The following is a 25,796-nucleotide window of genomic DNA, read 5'->3' on the forward strand; positions in this document are numbered from 1 at the left end:
ACAACAAGCTAGTCTGGGCCAGGCTGTACTCAAAACGTTATTTCAAACTACTGCAACAGATAAGGGTGGTCGACGCTAAGGGAGAAAACTGCTGTGCAATCGATGCAATAGTGTGTGGTCTGCAGCCCATATGCCTTGAACGGAAAATGCTACTTACCAGTATGCATCTGTTCTTGGCATGTAGAGCTGCAGAACCACAAACGTCCACCCGCCTCCCCGGCCACCTATATCTGTTCCAGTAATATCTTAATTAGATACATAACACATGGACATCCTTATCTATACTCGTAGAACTCCATTTGCCCAATGGCGAAAACAATCTGAAGATGGAGTCGATGCCCATGCGCACTACGATCTACAGGAGTCATCATCCAACAGACAAAGACTCTTCCAAAACAATAACAAAGTGCAATCATCCAGGCCCACCACCAGATGGAGATCTATGAAATAGTGTGTGGTTATGTAACCCTACATGCCAAGAACAGATGCATACTGGTAAGTAGCATTTTCCTTACTGGTTGTAAAGTAACTTCATTTACACAGTGAGTGGTTCTCCTGAACACTGCACCGTTATGGCCCTCCTGTATCTTCACTGAACTCCCTGATTTTAGATCTTTCAAGGTCAACAACCAAGAGGTGTTTCACATTTTTTACCTTATTACTCACTCTTTTGCTGCTCAATGTTTCTATTGTAAACCGTTGTTTCCTCTTTGGGTAATCGTGTGCCACTTTTTCAGTTGAATGACACCGTTATGACGTCTTCCTTTTCCAATAAGGGTACACTACCTGTCTACTGCTGCACAATGAAACCAGTGGAACCCTAGACTGAGGCCTTGTTCCCAGGAAGCCCACTTGGTACTTACAGTTGCCAGCAAAATATCCAGCCCCCTAATCACTGACCAGTGTCTATCCTGCCAGGCTCCCGTCCCCTGGCGGGTGAACTTGTCGATTTGTTTCCCGTTACTCTTGAAGGCTTTTCTGGCCTAAAAGATTTTGCGTACATATATTTTGTTCTTAATGTAAACTTGAATAAAAGCCCTGAAATTGCTTTCTTCTTGTTGCAGGTTCAAGGTGGACGATCACTCGGAATGTGCTTACCTAAATCATGGTATCGTCAAAAGTTCTGAATGTTACAGCAAAAGAAAATGGATCTGCAGTAAAATTTCTTTTTATGAAAAAAACACAAAAATTGATTAATCATAAACCATTTTCGTTCGTGACACTGAGAATATATATTAATGGAGTGTTATAAATGAATGGTCGCCGGCAGCTCCATCTGAAACAAAGTCAGACAATTTGACATCAGAGAAATGATTCTTTTGAAAGAATTGGTTTCCGACTCTCTGACTTGGATACGTGGGCTAAAAAGAACAGAGAAAACTTATAGCGCTAATATCCAGTTACCAGGAGAGCATTTTACTGAAAATTGTTTTGGCTTCCAGACCCTTTACTTCACTGCATCAATTATGAGACAATTGGAAGTAATAGGAGAGGCTAGGCCATTTGGAAGTATTAGGTCAGGCCAGGCCATTTGCAAGTATTAGGTCAGGCCAGGCCATTTGCAAGTATTAGGTCAGGCCAGGCCATTTGCAAGTATTAGGTCAGGCCAGGCCATTTGCAAGTATTAGGTCAGGCCAGGCCATTTGCAAGTATTAGGTCATGCCGGCACATTTGGAAGAACCACAATTACCTCTAATGTAATAAGGACCTGCGAAAAAACAAGCCAGAGAGCCAACTGTGTCCTGTTCAGGCCCATGTTATGCAATTCAATATTTCAATAAGAAATTATAATATTTTGTGTGTTGTAGTTTGTGAAAGAAGTTGTGTGCGTCCCCAATTTCTTCCTGTGCCATCAGTTGTGATTTGAATTAAGCAGGATGCCTCAGCTGAAACCCAAGTCGCCACTTGAGGAAGAATATTGTTTTCTTCTGTAAAACTTGAAGTATATAATTTAGCCTTTTCACAAACGTTCTTGCGAAGCGGTGGGGGGCGGTCTGGCGAGGCAGTGATGAAGCTTGTGTTTTTAGTGCAATGACTATATTGCCTATTGAATGTCCATAAAAGAGAAAAACACAATTTTAACTGACATGATAGCAGCATTCTATGCTTAATTTGAAATCCAGGTTCTACCCCAAAAATGTTTTTTTTGTACTCTACTATTACACATAAGAGAACTGCGAGTGCCCTATACATTAACAATGTAGCACTTGCAAAACTTATTGGTTCGGCCCTTTGGTTGATGTATTTTCTGTGCCACACATTTTTCAAAATAGGGATTTTGAATGAGAAATTGTTTTACCAGTCTCTAGCACCACTGTGGCCACTGCTTGCCACTTTACTAAATCACCAACCTTGTTTTACTTGATGACTTATCAGCTGCCTTTTATGTTTTTTATCTACTCTTGAAAAACCATCAATCCAATATGAGGCTGCTAAACAGTAGAGCTTTTGGATGACTAATACTGAACTATCTTTCAAGGTTCTTCTTAATCAGTGGTGGGGTGCCAGTAATCTGTGGAATATGCTCTTTGAAGCCACCACATGGCATACATTGCTGATCACTGCCTCTAAGAAATTGGGTTATTAGTTGAGGACGATGAGAGCTTCACTCAAGCAATAAACAAATTCCCTGTCGGGGTGAACCACAAAAGTCGCTAAATTAACCTGTGCGTAACCCTCTGGTAGCTAGGGACAAAGGCAGCTAGGCTTAACTTTCAGGCAATATCTACAGTATTTTTGAAGCGCTCAAACAGTAATAAAGTGAAAACACAGCAACGTTCTGGATAAGTACACTCTGATGCCACCAGCCAAGGGCCCAGGGCCATCAGTTTCAGGTGACTGCCGAGTTCTTACTCTAAAAACCTTCTTCCTTGTACGTATCGCCATTGGAAGAAAACTGAAAGAATTGTGATCATTATCCTGCAAACATTCATCCTTCAGGATTTTTGTAAGGTAGAATTGTTCTTCGTCCTGGTCCATCTTTTATTCCTAAAGTAAATATTACATTTTACACTGAGGAGGTGGTGATTCTCTCTGTGTTTTTCACAATCCTCAAACAGCAGAAGAAGTAGGCTTATACTCTTTAGATATAAGATGTGCTGTTTTAACTCCCCAACAGAGGGTCTCTGGATTGTGAGCTTCATCTTCCCTGTTCATTAACTGTGGACCTGCTAAAATGGGTTGTAAGTCCTCACTCCTAATCCATTTGCAGATGGATGTGTACTCTGGTTTCCTTGGGATATAAGCAGCCAGTGTTTCTCTTCATCAATTTGGAATTGAAGGAAGATCAACCAGAGACCCATCTAGTTCCCTGGCGGAGGTTCAGTCTAGGTCTTTATTGCTTGCTACATCTCATCGAGTGATTTAGCAAAGCAGTAGTAGGGCAAGGAGGTAATGTTTAAATATCTTTGCGGTAATTGCTTTACCGGAGGCCAAACTCTTGTTTTAATTGATTACATGCTCCAATAACTGTTATTACATCCTTAGGCACTAAAACCTCTATAGAAGAGGGTAGGATGTGTCTTTCAAGGTTTAACTTGTAATGGATGTGTCCACAAGGTGCAAGGACATTAAGTAATCAGTCAAAGCTAGAGGTAGGGTCAGAGTAATACAATTCCTGGGAAGTAAATGAGGCATTAGCTTTGGTACGAAACTCAGATTTAAGTCAGACATGTGTTTAGGCCTTTTAAATTGATGAATTGAAGGCTTGCATCAGTAATTGGTTATCATGAATGTTGCAGGGTGACTTGAAAAGAATGGAAAATAAAGACTGCTCTTGGCAATGTTAAAAACATGCCTTTACTGTTGCGACAGGGAAAGGGCAAGTCCACACAATTAAACAGTTGGTCTCAATCTGCAGTTTCACAGGCAGCCTTTTTTATACAGAGTTAGGCAATGGTTTATTATTAAATCTTAGGAAAAGCATGGGGATCTCTTCTGCACCAACCGCAAGCCGTGAGGGGAGCGGCCAGGACTCGCTGTCCCAGCAACCCGTGGGGGCTGCCAGTGACGCTTGCACACATGGAGGCGCATTCAAATACAGTGCAGGGCTCCTGCAGCGCTGGGAGCTCTTCTGCATTGACTGCAAGCCATGAGGGGAATGGCCAGGTCTCGCTGTCCCAGCAACCTGTGGGGGCCGCCAGTGACACTGCTGCTTCTGCGCCCGGAGGCACATTCAAATACAGCGTAGGGCTCCCCCAGTAAAGAGAGCTCTTCTGCACCAACCACAAGCCGTGAGGGGAACGGCCAGAACTCGCTGTCCCATCAACCCGTCGGGGCCGCCAGTGATGCTGCCGCTTCCGGATGCGCATTCAAATACATCGCAGCGTGGGACACACATGTGTATCTGGGCTGCGCCCGGGCCAAGGGCAGACCCTTCGGCACCTGTCTGCAGCCTATCAAGGCTGGACTGGGCATCCCCCCTTGGTCCCTGCTAAAGAAATAAGTGGCTTGGTCCCTGGGTATCGTTTGGCTTAAGGTCAGTGTCCCAACAACACTCTTTACATCCACCGTACCAGTGAGGGCTCTCGTCTAGCCTAATTTTTATTTGGGCGATTCATGTCTTAGACAAGTACAGGTGCCCTACTGCTTTCTTTGAACACAAGTGGTGATCCTATAACATCTATGTTAACAAAGTAAGCAGAAAGCAAGTAGTAAAATGGGTAAGCCAATCTGTGCTAAAAAGAAACAAATGGCACTCCTGAAGCCAAAGCCCAGCCCCTCTCTATTGACAGTCTGTTACAGAGTGCAGTAGGAGTGGTGGCAACAGAAATAGAGCTGAACGAGAGACGGGTATCATTAACCCCAAATTTGGACCTTCCTTTGATTGATAGATTTGGATCCACATATGCTTCAAGTTCCCTGGCCTGCAATACCCCCAGTGCCAAGATAACAATAGATGAAGTGTCCAATGCTGAACAAAATATGGGGGTCGCACCCACAGGTCATGTGTAAAAAAGGAAAACCTAAAACACCAACGAGAACGGGAGTAAAAAGAAAGAAGGGTGCATAAGAAATTATCGATAACTGACACTTGGGTAGGAGGATCATCCAGTAGCACTGAAATGGCCAAAGAACATCCAGCATGGGTCACAAATCTAGTGGTAGACTCACAAATCCAAGTAAGGGCTAGTGTAAAGGATGAGCTTAAAATGCTGGTAGAAAGGGTGGATAAACTGGCTATGTTGCTTGAGGCCCGGGCAATTAATAGAAGGATAATAAACAGGAGGGAAGTGATGGGCAGTGGTCAAGAAGCCCAGGCTGCACCCAGTATCAACAAGGCTGTCTTGCCCCTGTACAGTATGGCCCCCCCACCATAATCTCCCAAAATCAAGCTAGACAGTGTACTACATGTTCTAGCAGAGCCAATCTAACACCTTCACAACCACATAGCAGTAGGCAATGGCAAGAGAACAGACAGCGGGAGGGGGCAGGACTTATTAGAAGTACAGAAATAAACAAAGAAAACCTACCCCTGCCGTACATTAATCTACCACCTGCCTCAGCCCCTTATGTTGTTGTTCTGACAGGTATTCCCGAGCTTGGGAGGGGCGAAAACGAATCCCACCAGGAACTAAAAAATAAATGCATGTTTTGGCTAGCCTATCATGAACAATACCCTTATGAGGATGCAGGAGAGATCCTAACAATTCGTAGAGTCGACTTAGTGGGTTGGAGACCCAAGGTTATGAGACCGCATAGTGATACATTTTGGGAATCCACTAGTCGCCCGAGTGATCCTAAGTAGGGAAGACTGGAGATAGGAGGGGGCCATAAGGGCCGTTCCGCTGTGATACTTTTACCGTCCAGGGAGACTGCAACAAATTAGAAGACCAAATGGTTGGGAGGGGAGACCTTTAAATCAGAACTTCCAAACTGCCAACCTATATTCCAATCGGCCTAGGCAGCTACTCTTCAATATTCCAACAACAGATTTGGTGGTCTAGAAGGAGTGGATTGACTTGAGCCCAAGGAGTTTGGGATGAAGCGACACCATTACCAGAGAGAGTTACAGGTGAACACTGTCCAAATAGGGGAGGTCATAGGACAGAGTATGACCTTAGGAGTAGATGAAAATGTTGGGAGGTTGAGTGGGACATCAAGGAACGAAACTGATAGATGTAACACAGTCACAACTAATAGTCCCATATTTCGTTCAATGAGACCACCCAGAAGTTAGATCCGTGTACTGGTGGGACTCTGCACCCGCCCTCCCCTGTACTTGCCATCACAGATAGTCAGCTGGATCCATTGAGGCTTTTCTTGGAACGTAGATGGTGTAGCTCCCAGGATGAATAGTCCCGAATGATGGAGTTTTATTGAACAACACAAGATCTGCATGTTTTAAGAGACATGGGCAAGGGAGGGCATCCCTGACGTAGGCTACGCTACGTATAGTGTAGCTGCAACATCGGGGGGTAAGGGGAGGCCCTCAGAAGGGCACTGTATCTGGATGTGTGTACATTTGGGTTGCACAGTTAAACAGTTAGAAACATCCTCAAATGACATTCTGTGTGTCCGCCTCAACTTTACATCAAGCATCAGTCTCCCTAATAAATGTCTTCTCGAGACCGGTTAGCCGTAGTCAAGTGTCAGACACTTGATGAGCTAACGACTTTTCACGCTATTATCCCAGATAACTCCCTGGTGATTCTAGGAGGGGACTTCAACTGCCAGTAGGAGCCCTTAGATGGTATGATAAAAGATAACCCATGTGAAGAAGATCAACATTGGGCTGTCCCAGAGACTACTAGTCCATTAGTAAGAGTCTGGACCCCTTTGGTGCTCCAGATGAACTCTCTTGTATTAAAACATTCACTCAGGGCATGTAACGGCAGAACAAAGTCTGATTCACCAGGCAAATACACCTTTAATAGAATTGGAAAGGGCTCCATACTAGACTATATTGTGATTGATATAAAATCTTGCCATAGGGTAGCAGACTTTAAGATCGAGCCACGTCACAACAGTGATCACAATGCCTTAATTCTAGAGTTGTTCATGCTAAGCTCTGAGAGTTACAGGTTTGGCTGTGCCACCTGATGGTAGATTGACCCTTACCAACTGTAGGAAGAGAGTCCGATGGGCGGACATAAGTCAATCACAAGAAAAGTTAGGCTGCCTGTACCAAATCATTATTCCGATTCTTATGAACACAATGCAATCTGTTTCAGCAGACAGTACTTCAGTTGAACCTTTGAAGGTCGCCCTAAACCATACTAGACTAACAACTACCATGGCTGACTTCTTTTTCCCAATTGAAAAGAATAGAACCAAAAGGAAACCCCGTCATCCTTGGTATATTGAAAGATGCTGAAAGGGCAAAATAGCTCTGATCTCCGCCATTAAGGCCAACGACAGACCTCTGATCAAAATTAATAGCGTGGTCTATCGAACTAGTATTGATAAGGCTAAAAAAGTGTGGGAAAGTGATAAATGGGAAACCCTGAGAAGCTCCTTGGGCACCCGTGATGTGAGGAGATTCTGGAATATGGTAAACACGGGTAGTTCCGAAGGAAAACTGGCCATGGAGCCAAATTTAGGGGCAGATGTGTGGAAGGACCATTTTGAGTACCTCTACTAGAGGGTAGATATAGAGGATGATACAGTGGATAATGAGCGTTGTCTCCCACAGGCCGAATGTCCAATGCACTCACGACCACCCCTAGAGCGATAGAGGACACTCCGATGATAACACTCAAAGAGGTAACTGGTGCTTTAAACAAAATAGCACCAGGTAAGGCATCCAGGTTAGACAAGATACCCAGGGATTTGTTCCGCAGTGAACCTACCATCTGGGCACCATATTTCTGGATTTTATTTAACGCTGTCCTGCAACGCATGGAAATTCCAGCTAGTTGGGCTGGGGCTGAAATAATACCAGTTTAGAAAAAGGGATCTCCGTTGCTACCCACCAATTACAGGTCCATAAGCCTTATTGATATTAGCCCAAAAGAATGTGCAAATGTGTTGTGCCGCCTGCAGAATTGGATGGAGGAGCGTAAAGTTCTTAGCCCGTTTCAGGCAAGGTTCAGAGAATAAATGTCCACACTGGACCAGATTTTCAGGCTACAATTATTACATTGGAAGACCGTGTGTATGGAGGGTGGCAGCCTCTATTTAATATTTGTGGACCTGAAATCTGCATTCGATTTGGTGCCAAGAGACCAATTGTGGACAGTCCTGCATGAGATAGGAGTCCCAGTATATTTGTGCCAAATCATGAGGCGGTTACATGAAGGAAACTACGTGCAAATAAGATTTGGCAAAGGTGTACGCCTGGGATGTGTCCTAGCCCCGACCCTTTTTAATCTTTTTATAAATGGGCTAGTTTTTAAATACTGAGTAAGATTTAGACGTACCTAAGTTGGCAACACGTAAAATCCCAGCCATGATGTTTGCCAACGTTAGTTTATTATCAAAATCTCCTATGGGCATACAGAGGGTACTAAATACATTTGATACCTTTTGTAATGTAAGGGGGCTTGAGATTGACCTACAAAAAATAAATATATGGTTTTCAACACAGCCAAAAGTACCTGACAAAACCCATGTTTGGATGGCAGACCCCTTGAGAGGCTATCTGTCTTTGATTATCTCGGCATTACAAACACAGAAAAAATGGATTAGGGGTCACAAATCAAAAAGCCTAGCCTGAAGCTCGCACAGACAACAGGGGGGCCTGCCCGAGGTATTTCGAAAAATCTAGCCATAAACCTGTGGGCCCAGTATCACAAATATACAAGGTACAAGCTGCTGTCCACTTCTCCACTGCGCTTGTACTCGCGCTATCTTGCTTTTTAACAGGACCCGTTTTGTCCTTTGGTTTATTATTTTTATTGCACAGTTTTCCCCTGTTTTTAGAATTCCCCCGCTGCATTGCTGCATTTAAATTGTATCACTCACCGCTGCTTAGCGGGCCGGACCCTCGCGCCGAGTAATCGGTGGGCGCCATCTTGGGTGGGGACAAGGATAGGTGGATACGATCTGCGCTCTAGCAGTCAGGTGGACTGGCTAGAGCCCTATATATACTAGTACCTATGGCGCGCAGCGTGTGCGCGCAGCGTGATCGCCGCAGCCACGCCAGAGTCCAGCCCGTCTGCGCCCGAGGACGGGCTGGACGGCTGGACTCTAGGGCAGGAAATAAGGGGCCACCGCCGATTGAAATATTCCCTACAGGATGTTCTATGCCTCCGACCTCCAGCTGCAACATGCTTTCATAGAAGCACTCCCGAAGATCTTCTTTTGCCTATGGGATGCGGGTGCTTTCAGGTAGGCTTGGGGGGTTGCAACCCAGCCTCTCCCGCCCCTCTTCAAGAGCTCCGTCCTCCGGTGGGACCTAGTGAGCTGAGCGTAAACTGCCTTCTTGTTAATGCACGCTCACTTATTAAAAACAATATTGTTTTTAAGGAGCTTGTACTGGAGATGAACCCTGCATGGGTTTTTATTACGGAAACGTGGGCCAAAGACTCGTCGGGTCCAGATCTTATCGAAGCAGTCCCTGATGGGTACTGCTTAACTCGGCAGGACAGAATAGGTAAGGTCGGTGGTGGGCTGGCTATCCTGTATAGAGACAGGTTTCAATGTCATATTATGCCTGTCTCTGACCCTAAGGATGTTGTACAAGTGTTATATTTCTCACTGCATGACTCCTCGACTCTTCCATTTAACGGGATTCTGGTCTATCGTCCTCCCGGTCCTAGAACAGACTTCAGCCTGAAATTGCTTCAGCTCTTGGAACCTTACTTTGGCCGTGAGAATTTAACTATTTTGGGCGATTTTAATTTTCATTTAGAGTTGCTTGAGGCTCATGACACCTTTGCCCTGCTGGAAGCTTTATCAGCATGTGGATTTACACAACTGGTGAAAGGACCCACCCACCGAGCGGGGCATACGCTCGATGGGATCTTCTCTAACGATCAGAGACTGTCAGTAATGGATCCTTTTCTTCTGTCCTGGTCAGACCATCTGGCCGTCCCTTTTAACTTGGCTTTCCCCAGCCAGGATATCCTTAGGAAAGTTCCGAGTACTACTGAAGTACGTAGGAATCTTAAAAACATCAGGGAAAACTCTTTTGTCCCGTGGATTCCCAGTCTGTCCTCAATTCGGGAGATGGATCTTCCATTGGCGGTGCCGCTATATGAAAAGATTCTCATTGAGGCCTTGGATGAACTGGCCCCTGCTCGGTCCTGCTATTCAGCCAGGAAAAGACCCTCAGCCCCCTGGTTCTCTGAACAGCTAAGACTCCTTAGACAGGAAGTAAGGAGACAGGAGCGCTTATGGCATGCTAGTTGGGACCAAAGAGACAGGGAAGTCCATAAAACCCTGTTAAAAAGATATAAACTGGAAGTGATTAGGGCCAAACAAGACTACTTCACGGCCCTCACAGCTTCACTTTCATCTCCCAAAGTGCTCTTCAGGATTGTGGACTCTCTTACATCTCTTCAGGTCCCCGATCCTGTAATTTCATCTCAGGAGCTCTGCAATGACATAGCTCTCTTCTTTCAGTCTAAAATATCGGACATCTATACTGCTTTGGAGTCACAGAGATTATCAACTGCTGAGCCACCGGATACTGTGGTCTTGGACCCTTCCTCGGTAGAGCCTTCTTTGGCCGGTTGCCTGAAATCCTTTCCTCCTCTTTCTCTACAAGATCTAGAGACTTTGCTTAACAAAACTAAATCTGGGTCTCCGCTCGATGCCTGCCCTTTAAAGATCCTGAAGCAGTGTAGAGGATCTCTCTTACCCCCTTTGGTTGACATCATGAATAGGGCGATGAGGGAGGGCACTTTTCCCCAGCAGTGGAAACATGCTGTGGTAAAGCCACTGCTTAAGAAACCCTCCCTCGATCCTGGGGTTTTAAAGAACTTTCGCCCCATCTCACTGCTCCCGGCTCCCGTGAAGATGTTAGAAGCCCATCTAAACAAACATCTTGCAGCCTTTGTGGAGAGTTCGGGCTGTCTGGATCCTTCCCAGCATGGGTTTAGGAGGGAACATAGCACCGAGTCGGCCCTCACCCTGGTGCTCGATTCCATCCGCACGAGTGTGGATGGGGGTCAGACCTCCCTCCTGATCCTTTTGGACCTCACGGCTGCCTTCGACACCCTTTCTCCCCGTGTATTAACATCTCGATTGGGTGAGATTGGGGTTCAGGGGGCAGCCCTGGGGCTCCTCTCCTCTTTTCTCGATCACAGAGAGCAGAGGGTAATGCTGGGAAAATTTCTATCTCCATCCCTGTCTGTGCAATGTGGGGTCCCTCAGGGGTCGGCGCTCAGTCCCACCCTTTTTAACATATACGTGACCCCCCTTGCCAGACTAATTAGATCTTTTGGGATGGAGGTAGTTTCCTATGCGGATGATACCCAGATCCTCGTCTCTCTCTCCCAGTCAACCGAGCTGACAGCCTCCAATTTTAGATCTTGTATGGAGGCTGTCAGCCAGTGGATGATTCACAATTCACTGAAATTAAATGGGGAGAAGACCGAGGTGATGGTGTTTGGAGGAAAGGAAGAGATCTGGTCAAGTGAGTGGTGGCCTGACTCGCTTGGTGCCTGCCCTAATCCCACTTCTTCGGCTAAAAATCTTGGGGTCATGATTGATCCCATCCTTGGTATGTGTCAACAGGTTAATAGGACTGTATCTACCTGTTGGGGCATCATCCACATACTAAGGAAAATTAGGCACTATCTTTCCTTGCAGGCAAGAAGGCAGCTTGCTGTTGCCCTCCTTGGCTCCCTCTTGGACTACTGCAATGCGCTCTATGCGGGATTGAACAAAAGCCAGTTGCAGCGCTTGCAGGTAGTCCAGAATGTGGCAGCCAGATTTGTCCTTGATCTACCTCGTCGTTCCTGGGCCACTTTGGCCAGGAAGCAGCTTCACTGGCTTCCGATTGAGGAGCGGATAGTCTTTAAATCCATGTGCATGGTTTACAAGGCTTTGGCGAAAAGTAGCCCTACAGGTATTAGATCTATCCTGTCCCATTATAATCCTGGCAGGAACCTCCGCTCCTCAAATCGACTTCTTCTCTCTGTCCCGTGAATTCGGAAAGCCAGATGGGGTGGGAAGGCTTTTTCCCACCTGGCTCCAAAATGGTGGAATGCTCTTCCGCTTGAATTAAGGTCCCTCCCCTCCTTGCAGTCTTTCAGATCTGCCCTTAAAACACGTCTCTATGTACAAGCGTATTTGTAGTCGTGCCCTGCATTTTTTGATCTCCTTTGGTAGGCGCCTTGATACCTTCGGGTTAAGTCTGCGCGTTATAAGTTGCATGATAAATAAATAAATAGATGCTGCCCTATATGGGGCAGAAATGTGGGGTCACTGTTGCCCTGACAATCTTACACAAGTAGAAAACACCTATGTTAGGCAATTGTTTGGTCTCTCCGGCAGCTCCCCTCTTATACCGCTACGACTAGACTTGGGGGTCATGTCAATCGCGGAAGAAGTTTCTGTCAGACCCTTCTTATTTTGGCGACGCTTGTGGGTTACTCCAGAATTGGCTGAGTATACGGAAAAATTAAGAGAAGTGATGAGTATACCGGGGGCAGGGAGATTACCATGGCTTACCCTAATCCGGAAAACTTGCTTGATCATAGGACAGGGTAATTTGTGGGATAGTCCAGAATTAACATGCCCCACAGTGTCAAGGAAGAAGTTAAAGGACTGCTACTGGGAGTTTAAATTGGGCCAATACATGGGAACTATTCAATAGGTAAGCTTACTGTAGCTTTCTTGGAAATCAAAGAGCAGTTTATAATAGAGCCGGATACTCGATGACATCAAGCCGGTGACTGCAAGGAAGCTCTATCTATAATTCAGACATGGGGTATTTATTTTATTTTAGGAGGTTTATATAGCGCTAGCTGGACCCGAGGGTATCAGAGCTCTTTACAGCAAGTACAGTTAAGTGCAGATATACAATACAGAAATTATGCAGGGTTGAGCCTGGTATCGATCAAATATGAGAGCGAATGAGCAAGGGGCGGGTAGGAAGTTGCTCATTCAGGCCAAGCATCTAATCGGATTCTATGTTAACCAGGATGAGAGACCAAGAGGCTTTCTGGATCAAAGTCAAAGTCCACAGTTATGAGAATACGGTAAGATGGAGAATCTTGAAAGGAGCATCCTTGGAAATTATCTTTTCGCTTGAGCACGGTCTAGGAAAAGGACTTTGAGCAGGTTCTTGAATTTTGGGAAAGAGGGGATCGTTCTGATGTGGCAGGGGATGGAGTTCCAGATTTTTGGGGCGTTTCCAGCAAAAGATTTAGCTGCGGTATTCTGCTTGCGAGCTTTCAGAGGGATGAGTAGTAGGGTGTTAGAGCTCCTGTGGTTCCTGGACTGGCCGGCTCTTTTGAGTTTGGCGGCTAAGTATTCCGGTGTGCCTGTGTGTAGGGCTTTGTGCGTGAGGCAGGCTGTTCTAAAGCTGGCTCGCAGTTCAATCGGGAGCCATTTAAGTTCCCAGAGTGCAGGAGAGATGTGGTTGAATTTCTTAGTTCCTGTGACCATTCTTGCTGCAGCATTGAAGGTTGTTTTTAAGGGTGCTAAGAGAGATTTTGCGTTTCCGGTCAGGTTTGCGATCCCATAGTCAATTCTGGAGAGCACAAGTGCTTGCGTGGCTTGTTGGAGATCTGTGGGGGGAAGGAAGGGTTTTATTTTGTACAGTAATTTCAAGTTAAGAAAAGCACTTTTGGCAGATCTTGAAATTTATTTTTTCATGTCCAGTTTCGGGTCTAGGGTGATACCTAGAGATTTTACCGAGTCCGCTGGGGTGAAGGTCCCATTGAGGGCCTCAATGGCTTTCAGCCATTCTTCAATTTGGGGGTTTCTGTCTCAGTTGGAGATGAGGAGTACTTCCGTTTTCTCTTGATTGAGTTTTAGGTGGTTGATTGTGAGCCAGTGTTGCGCCTCTTTGAGCGTGTCATTAAGTCTCTGGATGTGTAGTAGTGCAAAAGAATCAGAATACCATGTTTTTTTTCTGCCCTGGATATAAGAACGCGAGAAACCTATGGTTGATCCAGATATGCAGAAATTTGGGAACTAGGCAATGCTTAGAGACTTTTAGGATATTGAAATATGATGCAAGCCTCCCTATAGCATTTTCGGTGGCAGGCTTTTTATTCTCGATGTGGTGTACTCGTAGAGTATTCTTAAAACTGACTCCCACAGATGATTAAGTCCTAGTACACTCTTTTTTAATTGAAGGTTTTTATCCAAACTGTATAAGCATTTTAGAACTATTTTATCAATGTATTTCTAACTTGATGTCCAGTATACCGGCTTGAAGGACTATTAAGAAGTAAAACTATGGTTTAAGGGTCCATGACAATATTAACAGCCTCCACATTGAAGAAAAAAAAATTCTGAATAGTTGATCTGAGAGATAGAGTAGGGACTTATAAAATTTGACATTGCAATTTGTACATTTATATATTGCACACACACTTTAATGTAGCCAGAGATGATATTAACAGTCTCTTTATTGACTGAAGCAATCCTTGTTTCCAAGAGGCAAATAAACCCAGGTTAGCTAACAATATCTTGCCGGGGCAATGGCGTGAGTATTTTTATGGGCTTTACAATCACTGCACAGATGAGGCTCAGTCGGAGGATAATAGGGGGAATGGAATTTTACCCCGATAAGTTTTTCTTTGGGTGAGATTAAGATAGGGATTGAAGGTTTGACCCGAAACAAGGCCCCGGGTCCCAAAGAGATTCCACCCGACCTTTTTTTGAGTAAGGTAGATCTCTGGGCGCCCATTCTGACCAGGGTTATTAATGCAGCAATTGATACAGTAATGCCACCATCCTGGTCCACAGCCACGATTGTTCCCATTTTTAAAAAAGGTAACCAGGATAGCCCACTTTGTTATCGACCAATTTCCCTAATTGACGTGCCGCCAAAGGTTCTAGGACGGGTTATCCTCAGCCTGCTAATGAACTGGGCTGAGGATCAGCTCATTATAACTGACACCCAACTTGGCTTTAGGCCAGGGAAGTTAACCACCAACCAATGTCTCAATTGATATCTACTCGCAGCCAAGTACACTATTGCCAGCCAAGGGACTGTGTACCTGGTATATATGGACTTGCGCTTTTGACCGAGTCAACCGAGGGAAATTAAGGGCAATCATGGGTGACCTTGGTGTGGACCCGGGACTCATTAATATTCTAAAATCTTTGCCCTTGAATACCACCGCTGCGGTCAGATATAATCAGAAGGGAAGCACTACAGAACCCTTTTTATGCTCTAGTGGGGTCAGACAGGGTTGCATTCTGGCCCCATTTTTGTTTACATTGTATATAAATAGGCTTGATCAGGCACTCAGCACTTTAAAGGTTGACACCCAGGATTGGCTCTCGAGGGATCCCCGTCCTGCTTTACGCAGACGACGAGGTCCTCCTTGCCCGCACTCCCAAAGGGCTGCCGATTTTGATAGAAGGCTTTGTTTCTTTTATGAAGAATTTACATTTGTCCCCAATCTGTCAAAATCATACGTTATGGAAGTGGGCAAAAAAACAAGTAAAATGTACAATTATACTATTTGTTTACATCGCCTAGGAAAGGTGCACTCTTTTTCGTATCTGGGGAGTTTATTTGACGGGCGTCTACATTTTTAAAATTTACTAGAGAAATGTCACACTCTAACTAGTTGCTCTGGGTCGAGCATGAATTTTGCACAAAGGTTAGGTCGATGGTCACCTGAGCAAATTTTTAGATTATATAGCTCCATGTGTTGCGCCAAAGTGCTTTATAGAAGTGAGGTATGGAGTTTTATTGATGCGAAGCCACTACAAATTGAAGAAAATAAGTATTTTCAACATTTGCTCAAAGTGCCTCAGAGCACGCATCCCATATTGTCCATGAAGAACTTGGGGACATATTACCTAAAAATAGCGATATTTATCGCTAAGCAGGGTTAGCGGGAATAATTTTATCGCCGCGCTACGACGATTTTTATCGCTTTGATACCTTGCTATTATCATGGTTTATCTCAAACGATAAAAATCATTCGAAATGCGTGAATATCGCTGTCAATACAGCGATATTCAGGCATTACCGTGACAATGCTCTTAGCCATGTTATCCAACTCTCATTGGATAACATGGCTAAGAACTGGTCAGGGCAGGCGTTAGCTTTTGGAGATATTCGCTCTTAGCGCGAATATTTCCAAAACTAAGCCATTGTTGGTAATAGGAGATAGCGATATTAGTGACTGTTTCCAGTCGCTAACATCTTGGCACGCCCACTTTGCATGTCATTAGCGATAATTATCGCTGACATGCATATCGGGCCCCAAGATTATCGCTATCTCCTACTAGATGTCGCTAACTGGTGTTAGCGACAGCTAGGTAATAGGGCGATAATATTATCGCCGCTGTAGCGGGAAAAAGTCCCGCTAAAGCGGCGATAATGGCCCTTGGTAATATGCCCCTTGGTGTTTGTTACATTAGGGACAGGTTTTGAGTTAAACCCCTAGTCTACTGGGTAAAAATTTGGGCAAACGCGGAGGCGACATTCAGTAAGCAGGTCATAGCAGACTGCCTCGCCCGCGATCGGGGGCTTAATATCCCAATGCTAAAGAATATGAAGGAGACCCTCGAGGGAATAGGATGTGCAGACCTTTTTACTAACCCTTCTAAAATATCTATGCAGGATAAGGCCATGGTTAAGGGCCGTTTTTTTAAGCATATTACAACACTCAGGGAAGGTAGGGAGCTGATTAAACCGTCAGTGAGAGAACATCTTATAACTAAAACATCCGTGGGCATTGAATCTTATTTTCATAATGTCCATGATAGATTTTTAATGACATGGTTCAGGCTAAATCTTCTGCACCTCGTACTAGTTGACCCGGCAGGATATACATCGTCTATAGAGATTAAGGGACCATGTGGCTGCGACCAACGGTCTCCACGGGATACCCTTCACTTTGTTTTACTATGTTTTACTATGTACCTTTTATTCACAATCTAGGAGCCTTTTTTATTAAAGAGAATTTTAAAGAAGGTTAGATTTAAACATGCAAGGGTGGCCCTGTTATTTTTAAAACTGTCCTCGGATGCTTTTACTCTGTTTTGTACTGTACATTTTTTAAGGGCAGCGGTCAGGCTCAGAGCAACAAAGGGCATTGGAAGAACATAGGTCGTCCGTGATGTCATTCTTTTTATGGTCTTTGATGGAATTGGCTGAGGGGAGAGGTACCTGATCATTGATGTATTGAATATGTATGAAGAATTTTAGCTTGTTGAATTGGTTTTTAACTTCGATATATTTTACTTGTACTTTTATGTCTGTTTTTTTATACTGAATAAATGATTGACTGACACAAGCACTTTATACAAAAAATATTTACATTTTTTTGTTCGAATGGTTGATCTGAGAGATAGTGTAGGGCTTATTAAATATGACATTGTAAACTATGTATATACTGCACACGCACTTTAATGTAGATAGTGATTTTTAGATTGATTGTAACATAGGCTGCTGTAGTTTACAATTGAGTTATTTATACAGTGCCATATGATGTATATATTGTATTTGTTTTATTATCATTCAAATGAAATGTAAGTTATTGTGCATATGCTTTTATGGCCAAATTGTCCAAAATAAAATTTTATTAAATTGAAAAAAAAATATTCATTGTGGAAAAACATCATTTGGCATGTGACCCTAAACTTTAACCTAATTCTATACACATCCTTTTTTGCAGGTCTAACAATTCTAACAAACTGACCTTTCTTCACTTTCAAATGTATGTGTATTTGTGGTGAATGCATATTTATGTCCATGTGTGGTTTATCATTGTGCTTTTAGGACCTCTTTATCATTTCAATTCAGTTTATTAAAGCTTTGGAACTCCAATGAGGTCCACCTAAAAGGAAACATATCAATTAATACATAAAATACAATAGAACCATGTAAAAATACAGAATGACAAGGCGGTCTGAATACAACATTTTTCAACTTCTTCCAACCAAATGCGCAGGCGCCCGCGCATGCGCATCCCTCGCAAGAAATGCTTGGGCGTCCGCGCATGCGCATTTGGTTGGAAGAAGTCGGCGCGAACTAGAAGAGGGAGCCCCAGGACGCCGCATATCAGGTAAGTGATTTTCATTTATTTTTATTCTATTTTAAATCAAAATTAAGGATGTAGAAGAGGGCAGGAGGGGGGCGGGAGGGAGGCGAGCGGCGCAGTGTGGGGCTACGCAAAGCACGTGGGTGGATGTAGCTTCCTGCCCACTTCACGAAGCTTTGCGTAGCTCCACTATGCCCACTACTCCCACTACGCCCACCCTTAGTAATAATACAATTAAAATATATACATAAATTCCTTAAAGTAAAACAATTTTACGCACCCTGCTTCATTTTTGGGATAAAAATAAAGTTGCAAGCAGAAACTACATCCTTAACACCACTTTGTAAAAACATTGGCCTAAGCCAGCGACCGAGATGAAAGGCCAGTGCCGGACAAACAAACAAAACATGATCCAAGTTCTGGATATTAGTTCACAGAAATTTAAAAAAATTCCATGTTTCGAATTCTGAGACCAGTGTGCTGGGAAATCATTTAAAGGTAGGAAATTTAGTCTAAATAGGGCGAACCAACGTCTTGTTCAATGATCTAAGTTCCAAGTTAAGTATTTCTGAGGAAGTTTTGGGAAAGTAGTCTTTGCTATTATCTTTAATCTCTCTTTAGTATTACGGAACTCAATATCTCTATTAAAGCTGATCTTACCACTTAAGTTTTTTACAAAGGATTTGCATCCTAATAGTGGGAGGGAAATCACGAATTCCTCCTGAACACAAAACAATTTTAGAGCAAGAGAGAGATCTCAATGTAAAGAGTATTTCTCCCCCATTCTACCGAAGATTTCCTTACACATGAAACCTCTTAGTGAATACAATTAACTATTTTTTAACTGGTATACCCAGCGTAAAAGTCTGAAAATGCCTTGATTATAGGTGCTTACCAGGCCAAATTCCAATCTAATAGCAGGTGAAAAAACTAACGTAATAAAATTACAAATTTTTCATAAAATCTGGCCTTCTATCTTCTCTAAAAAAACTCCATTCCTTTACAGGGATTGATTCAATAGCATAAAGTAAGGTTGATGGAATTTTTGCTAGATGTAGAAAATGCCTTCTACCCATTGTATTGTAAAAAAATGAGCAGACCAGTAGCGTCGGACATAGCTTTACTGGTACTGTGTTCAATATGAAGTTTATTCTTCTAATTGCTCGCGATTAATTTCCCTAGATATAGATACGAATCAACCCCCTCCAACTTTTCCAGGCCAATATGCCAATTAAATGTACTTAATTTTCTGCTTCTGTCACTTTTCAGAATGAAAATTTTATGTTTAGAAACATTGATCTTCAAAAAATGACCCGTCATATACTTCTGTGGTGCTGACAACTTTTTGTTAAGCCCTATAGGAGTAAGAACCATCACTACAATATCGTCTGCATAAAGGAGGCATGCAAAAGGACGGCTACCTATCTTTGGAGCATCTCCCTCTCGCTGAGAAAGTCATTCGGGTAAATCTGCCAAATATAAGGAAAAGAGTATCAGGGCTAATAACCCTGTTTCAAAACATTTTCTATTGGAAATACAGATGTTAATCCTTGGTTTCCTCCCAATAATACCCGACACCAGGTTTGAGAGTAATGCGATGATTAAGGACAACAGGGGAGCAGGCAATCCCATATTTTGTAGCTTCCTCCAAAGAAGCGGCCAATATACTTTATCAAAGGCTGTAGAAAAATCTATGAAGGCCATAAAAACATTTGATTTGCGAGATAGTGTAAATTTCTCCTCCATTAATTTCAACATGGTAATATTATCCAGGGTGGAATGATTTTACATTGTTCCATGAGATGATCGAGAATATGACGGGCAAATATTTTTCCCACTGCATCTAATAAAGCTATTTGCCTATAATTACCCAGAAAAGTTCTAGGGCCCTTTTTGTGTAGGGGGTTTAAAATACTTCCAGACCATGATGGCAAGAGGTTCCTTTTTAATTATCATTATCGGTATTTCGTCTGGACCATTTGCTCCTGAGGATCTCATTTTTTTAATAAAACCAACTATGTCACTTATTGAGTGTACACAGTTGTATATATGAGTTATCAAAGACTCCGGGGCAGTGGGGAGGAAACTAGGAGAGTTAGTATTTGCTGCTTAGAGGGCTACCAAGTGGATTTTCAAATCTTCTTCTTTAACAGGAATGGGTAGAGATTTTACTCTTGTACCGCAGCAGTCATCAATTACTTCCCAGAATTTTTTAGAGTTGTTTTTGGAGGCTGCCTCTTTTAACTGCACCCATACACCATCTTCCTTAAATTGCTTCAGAGAGCATTTTCTTCTCAGCCTTTTCCTCTTCAATAAATTGATTAAATACTACGTTCGTTAGAAAAGTTAAGGAACTATGCCCCCACCAATTTGTTGATTCCCTATTTAGAATAAGCAATGGATTATAATAAGATTTCTGTTTAGTTGGAACATGCAATGATTTACTTAATGTAGCCAAAGGACCGATATTACGGGAAAAAACTTCCAGAAGATCAATTTGAAATTAATCCTATTGTGAATACCTAATGTAGTGCTGATCTTTTATCAGAGTTGTTAAATTTCCTTTTACTTTGACTGTTGCTTGAGTGTTCCAATAAATTCTACCGTTATTTACATTAAACCCTACATTACTGCCTCTGAAGTTCCACGGGCCTACCTTAGCACAAGTATAATTAAATTCAAAACAGATCAACATATGATCACTAAAATCAGATCCCAAGAATTCCATGTTTATAAGATTGCAAAAGAAATCGGAGAAGACTATTAACCCCTTAGCTGCCAGGCCTGTTCCCCCTCCTGTGCCACGCCTTTTTTTGGCTATTTGGGGTAGTGCGCGCTGAGGCCCCTGTAACTTTTTGACCACATAAGGTATCCACGCCAAATTTGCGTCTTTGTCTTCCAACATCATGGGGATTCTAAAGGTACTCAGGGTTTGTGGATTCCCCTAGAGGGGGTCACAGAAATGAGCCAAAATACAGCACAATTTTGTTTTGGGGGTGAAAAATGGGAACAAGCATTTACAATGCAACGGTCTCGCCTTTGCAAAAGTTAGAGCTATTGGCATTGTAAATGACAACATTTTTATTTATGTGTTGGTTTTGAAAACAGATAAATAAATGGCATTGTCATTTACAATGCCAATAGCTTAGCTTAGCCTCACAGTGTTGTGGGTCTCTCTCTATTCCACATAAGAGACAGGTTGCTTCTTAAATGTATAATTACAGTTTATTAGAAATATGATGCTACATTATTACAAAACAAAATCTTTCAAAAATAGATTTTTATTTTGTTCTAAAATTAAAGTAAAACATAAAACGTCACAGATCCTCTACCGCTTTAACATAACTACACAAAAAAACTTCAACAATGAGCTGCTCTGTCATCACAGATGCAATCACAAATCACATTGTTAACATGTGTCAGGACACCACCGTCTTTCTTTCTGAAAATGCTAAAAAAACCTTGCCCAGGAATTCTCCTTTAATGTGCAGATCCAACAAACCTGGTCTGACAACCTTCAAGAATTCTGAAAGAATCGTCCTTTGAAACCACAAGATGTTAATTGATAGTAGATGCCATGATCCTTTCCTGGCCAACACCAAAAATGTATAGTAACATCTGCTTGATTATTGTGGCATCCTTGCTCCATTATAGCCATGGTTACAGGTATGTATTCTAGGTTACATCATAGTGTTCTGAGTATGGTGTTCCAGAATGGTGGGGAGATATCTGTGAGGCATCGCTGTGAGTGGATGTCGTTGGTGTACCTGGTTGTAATAAATACAACTTATATCAAATATACCACTGAAGCAGTCATCTTTACAATTATCTGTTGAAAAAGCTCAAGACATTTGTTGTAAATAAGATTGTCCTTGTAGCCAGATGTAGTGTAGATATATTCATTAGGTTTATTGTCAAGATAGTCACATCAGTAAATCACAGGAAGATGGTAAGTCCATATGACGCCCCACCAGGAGCAGCCTCTGTCCTGCTCAGCCTGCCACCAACTGACACTCCTCAGCTCCCCAAGCACCCAACACTCCATGATGACCACATCATACCTCCAACATTCCAGTCATCTTCAGGCACATCCATACACACACTGGCTGAGCAGTAGATAGAGGAACCATAGAGAAGGGAAGTGCAGCAATAGATTATAACACATCCCCCTCCCTAAGGAAACCAAACACAATGAAGGATTAATAAAGATGCATGAAAATACACTGAACAAATGAATCAAGTACATAAAACAAAATGAGAATGTAAGCCAATTCAAATGTCAACGAAATCACACACCTTAAATCACAATAAAAAGGGTTTCCGGAAAGCATTAAATACAAGAAAACCACAAGAAGATTCATAGCCAGGTAAAACCCAAGATTGCTTCAACTCAAACATTTAACAGGTAAGAAGCAGTGAAAACTCACAAAAAAGTGTCATGAGCAACACAATCCTAAATTGGATAACACTTAAAGAAAGTGTAGAAAAACCATTCACCCACCAACCAAACAGTGAGTGTACACGCATAGAACTTCACGTGGAAGTGCTTACTCTATGCAGACCAAAATGCAGGAAAACCATTCACCCACCAACCAAACAGTGAGTGTACACGCATAGAACTTCACGTGGAAGTGTTTACTCTATGCAGACCAAAATGCAGGAAAACCATTCACCCACCAACCAAACAGTGAGTGTACACGCATAGAACTTCACGTGGAAGTGTTTACTCTATGCAGACCAAACCACCATAACAACAAAATCCTAACTAGGATAACACTTAAAGAAAGTGCAGGAAAACCATTCACTCACCAACCAAACAGTGAGTGTAAACGTAGAGAACTTCATGTGAAGGTGTTTACTCCACGTAGACCAAATAGAAAGAATTCCCTCACCAACCAAACAGTGAGTGTAAACGTAGAGAACTTCATGTGAAGGTGTTTACTCCACGCAGACCAAAACAGAAAGACAATCATCCAGCTAAACTAATAGTGAAGTAGAAGGCAATTACAGCTAAGACCACACACACAACCTCCTCTCATTCCATACAAATTCACAAAAGACAAACAGAAAAATCTCATGACAGTGAAACATGCCTCCAAACAATACTGCAAACACATCGTTGTAAATAGGTAAAACATTAGTAACACAATAAATTAAAATAAAAAACGTAGTCACCGTTGTCTGCGATCGGTGAGCGATTTCTCACCCGAAATCCATGAAACTCCTCACCCAAAGTCCAGAAAGAATATGCCAGATCCAGTGTTTCCAATACAGCACCAGTACCACAGTCGCAGTGATGACGACCAAGTTCCAAATGACCACATGCGAGGGGTCAGGACCAACAAAGACAAGACAAACCCACCCTGGATTAAAAAGGTAAAACGCTGCATCACTTGATAGGAGTGAACGATGAGGAGACAGATCATCAAGAATGAACGTGGAACATCAAACAACCCAAAGTCCAATGAAAACCAATTTCCAACGTCGTGTTTCAAAGCAAAGCCAAGAAATCCATCCCAAAGGGTTAAGATGGCCGCCACAGCGTCGTTAAGCGTCATTTTCTGAAGGAAATAGGCCAGATTGAGCATGACGCAGGTTACACTGCTGACATCCGACGTCACAGGGGTCACCTTCACCAGTACACCGGAGAATTCGAACAACGTCATCAGAAGGACACAGCAGAGGAACAGAGAGGAGCTCCGCAGGCCAACCGTCACCGACTCCACAACAGTGAGTTAATGCAGAGAAATGTTCTTCACACGCTAGGAAATAATTGTTCAACTCTTGCCAAAATACGCTGCATGCTGAAATATCCTTCACTGTAATGTCAGAACGGCACTACGAATTGTGAGCAGACCACACAATATGACATGAACTGTGCCCCTTCGCTTGCTCACAATTTGCTTTCCTTCCACAGCTGACTCAGTCTCACAGAAGTCTTATTTTTTTTTTAAATTAACCAATCCTCTCCATCACGCAGTTACTTTGCTCGAGCACCAACCTAATAAATGAATTCCTTAGCCATATGTTTTTGTACCAGTAGATGGCAGCAACAACACTCAAATCAGTCCGAAATGTAAGGAAATTGCTGATATCTTAAACAGCCAAAGACATGAAGTTAGATTTCTGAATGTTACACCGTCAGTCCAAGTTGCACACAGCAGATAAATATCAAACGCCCTGCCCTGGTCCAAATTCAGCGAATTGCACACGGCAGACTCCTCTTTCAAAGATACTGAAATGCTAAACAAACGTCAAGCACTCTGGTCTACAGGCTGTCCTGTTGACTAAGGACACTGGTGGGGCTTACCAGAGCGCAGTTTCTTGTAATCTTCTTCTTTGAAAGTAGAGTTCATTAGTCCCAGTAATATTCAAGTCCTTAGTTGTAATCCAGGGTAAAGTAGGGTAATCCTTCAGCAATACGTAGTTCTTTTTACCTCGTCGCCAGTGTTGTAAATAAGATTGTCCTTGTAGCCAGATGTAGTGTAGATATATTCATTAGGTTTATTGTCAAGATAGTCACATCAGTAAATCACAGGAAGATGGTAAGTCCATATGACGCCCCACCAGGAGCAGCCTCTGTCCTGCTCAGCCTGCCACCAACTGACACTCCTCAGCTCCCCAAGCACCCAACACTCCATGATGACCACATCATACCTCCAACATTCCAGTCATCTTCAGGCACATCCATACACACACTGGCTGAGCAGTAGATAGAGGAACCATAGAGAAGGGAAGTGCAGCAATAGATTATAACAACATTGTTTCCAAAAATGTGACTGTCACTGCATCCCAGAGAGCTGTTCAAGGACTCCTCAAAGGATTGAATTAAAGAAGTTGTGTCAGACCAGTTCAAACTTTCTGCGATACCATCACGATCTACTTCTCAGGCCTTTGTAGGCATGTTCTCTGCCTTGCCACCAACTATCTATTCAAGAAAACACACTTTATGGGGTGAACTTTTATATTTCTGGGCCACAACTCTGAACCATATTAATGACTTCTCTGTCTTTAGGAAGGCACTAAAAAGCACTTGTCGCTAATTTAAATCACTTCTACATTTCTACTTTCTCCTCTGTGGTTGGTTATTTTTAGGTTGAGCCTACAAACCAATGTGAGCACTATTGCGAGACAGTATGAGGTTACCAAAAACAGCCAGCCCCTTTGCGTATCATTGGTTGGCTTTCCTGTCACTCATTTGCCTGCTTCTCATTCGGGTTTCAGGTTGTCAATCTTGTGTTTGCCCATCCCAAGCAGCAATGCCTTTTAAGATCTGTTTTGAGTGGCTGATTTCTATGCTTCCACTGATTGCTTTTATAACAACATTTTTCTTTTAGGTCTAACTCTCCAAAGGAGTACATGTATTTTCCAGCTGTCTCCCTCATGTATGGTCTCTCCACCTGCACTCCATGCTGCCCTGTCGACCATATGCTTCTCCCTGTCTGTTCTAAGTTGCACATCACTGGCTTGATGTTGCTTACGCCCTTTTGTTACCCCTTACCAGTGATTAAAACAAATTAAAATGTGTAAAAAAAAAAACATACATGTTGAGCTTTTTTCCCTTATCGCTCCAACTGATCAGTAACTACAAAGAAAAAAAAGGAAAGAAAATGGCCACATCAAAAGCTTTTTAAATTGTTATACAGCAAGGCTAAAAAACTATAGGCAAAGCCAACAGGTCCCAAATGCAAGACCTATTCGCTTTGCCATGGTTTATATTTTTAA

The 25,796-nt window shown here is 42.9% G+C and overlaps 1 protein-coding gene across 1 annotated transcript in view; it reads left to right on the plus strand.

The window, feature by feature from the left end:
• LOC144769736 (C-type lectin domain family 2 member D-like) overlaps nt 1–9,709 on the plus strand; it is a 234,377-nt gene extending 224,668 nt beyond the window's left edge. Inside the window, exons 5-6 of the mRNA XM_078653916.1 lie at nt 1,065–1,188; nt 2,208–9,709. Coding sequence (XP_078510042.1) covers nt 1,065–1,188; nt 2,208–2,240 — 157 coding nt within the window. The 3' untranslated portion in view covers nt 2,241–9,709. The remainder of the gene's footprint in view (nt 1–1,064; nt 1,189–2,207) is intronic.
• The last annotated feature ends 16,087 nt before the right edge of the window (nt 9,710–25,796 follow it).

This window comes from Lissotriton helveticus, chromosome 7, assembly GCF_964261635.1.
Source record: "Lissotriton helveticus chromosome 7, aLisHel1.1, whole genome shotgun sequence".
Taxonomy (NCBI): domain Eukaryota; kingdom Metazoa; phylum Chordata; class Amphibia; order Caudata; family Salamandridae; genus Lissotriton; species Lissotriton helveticus.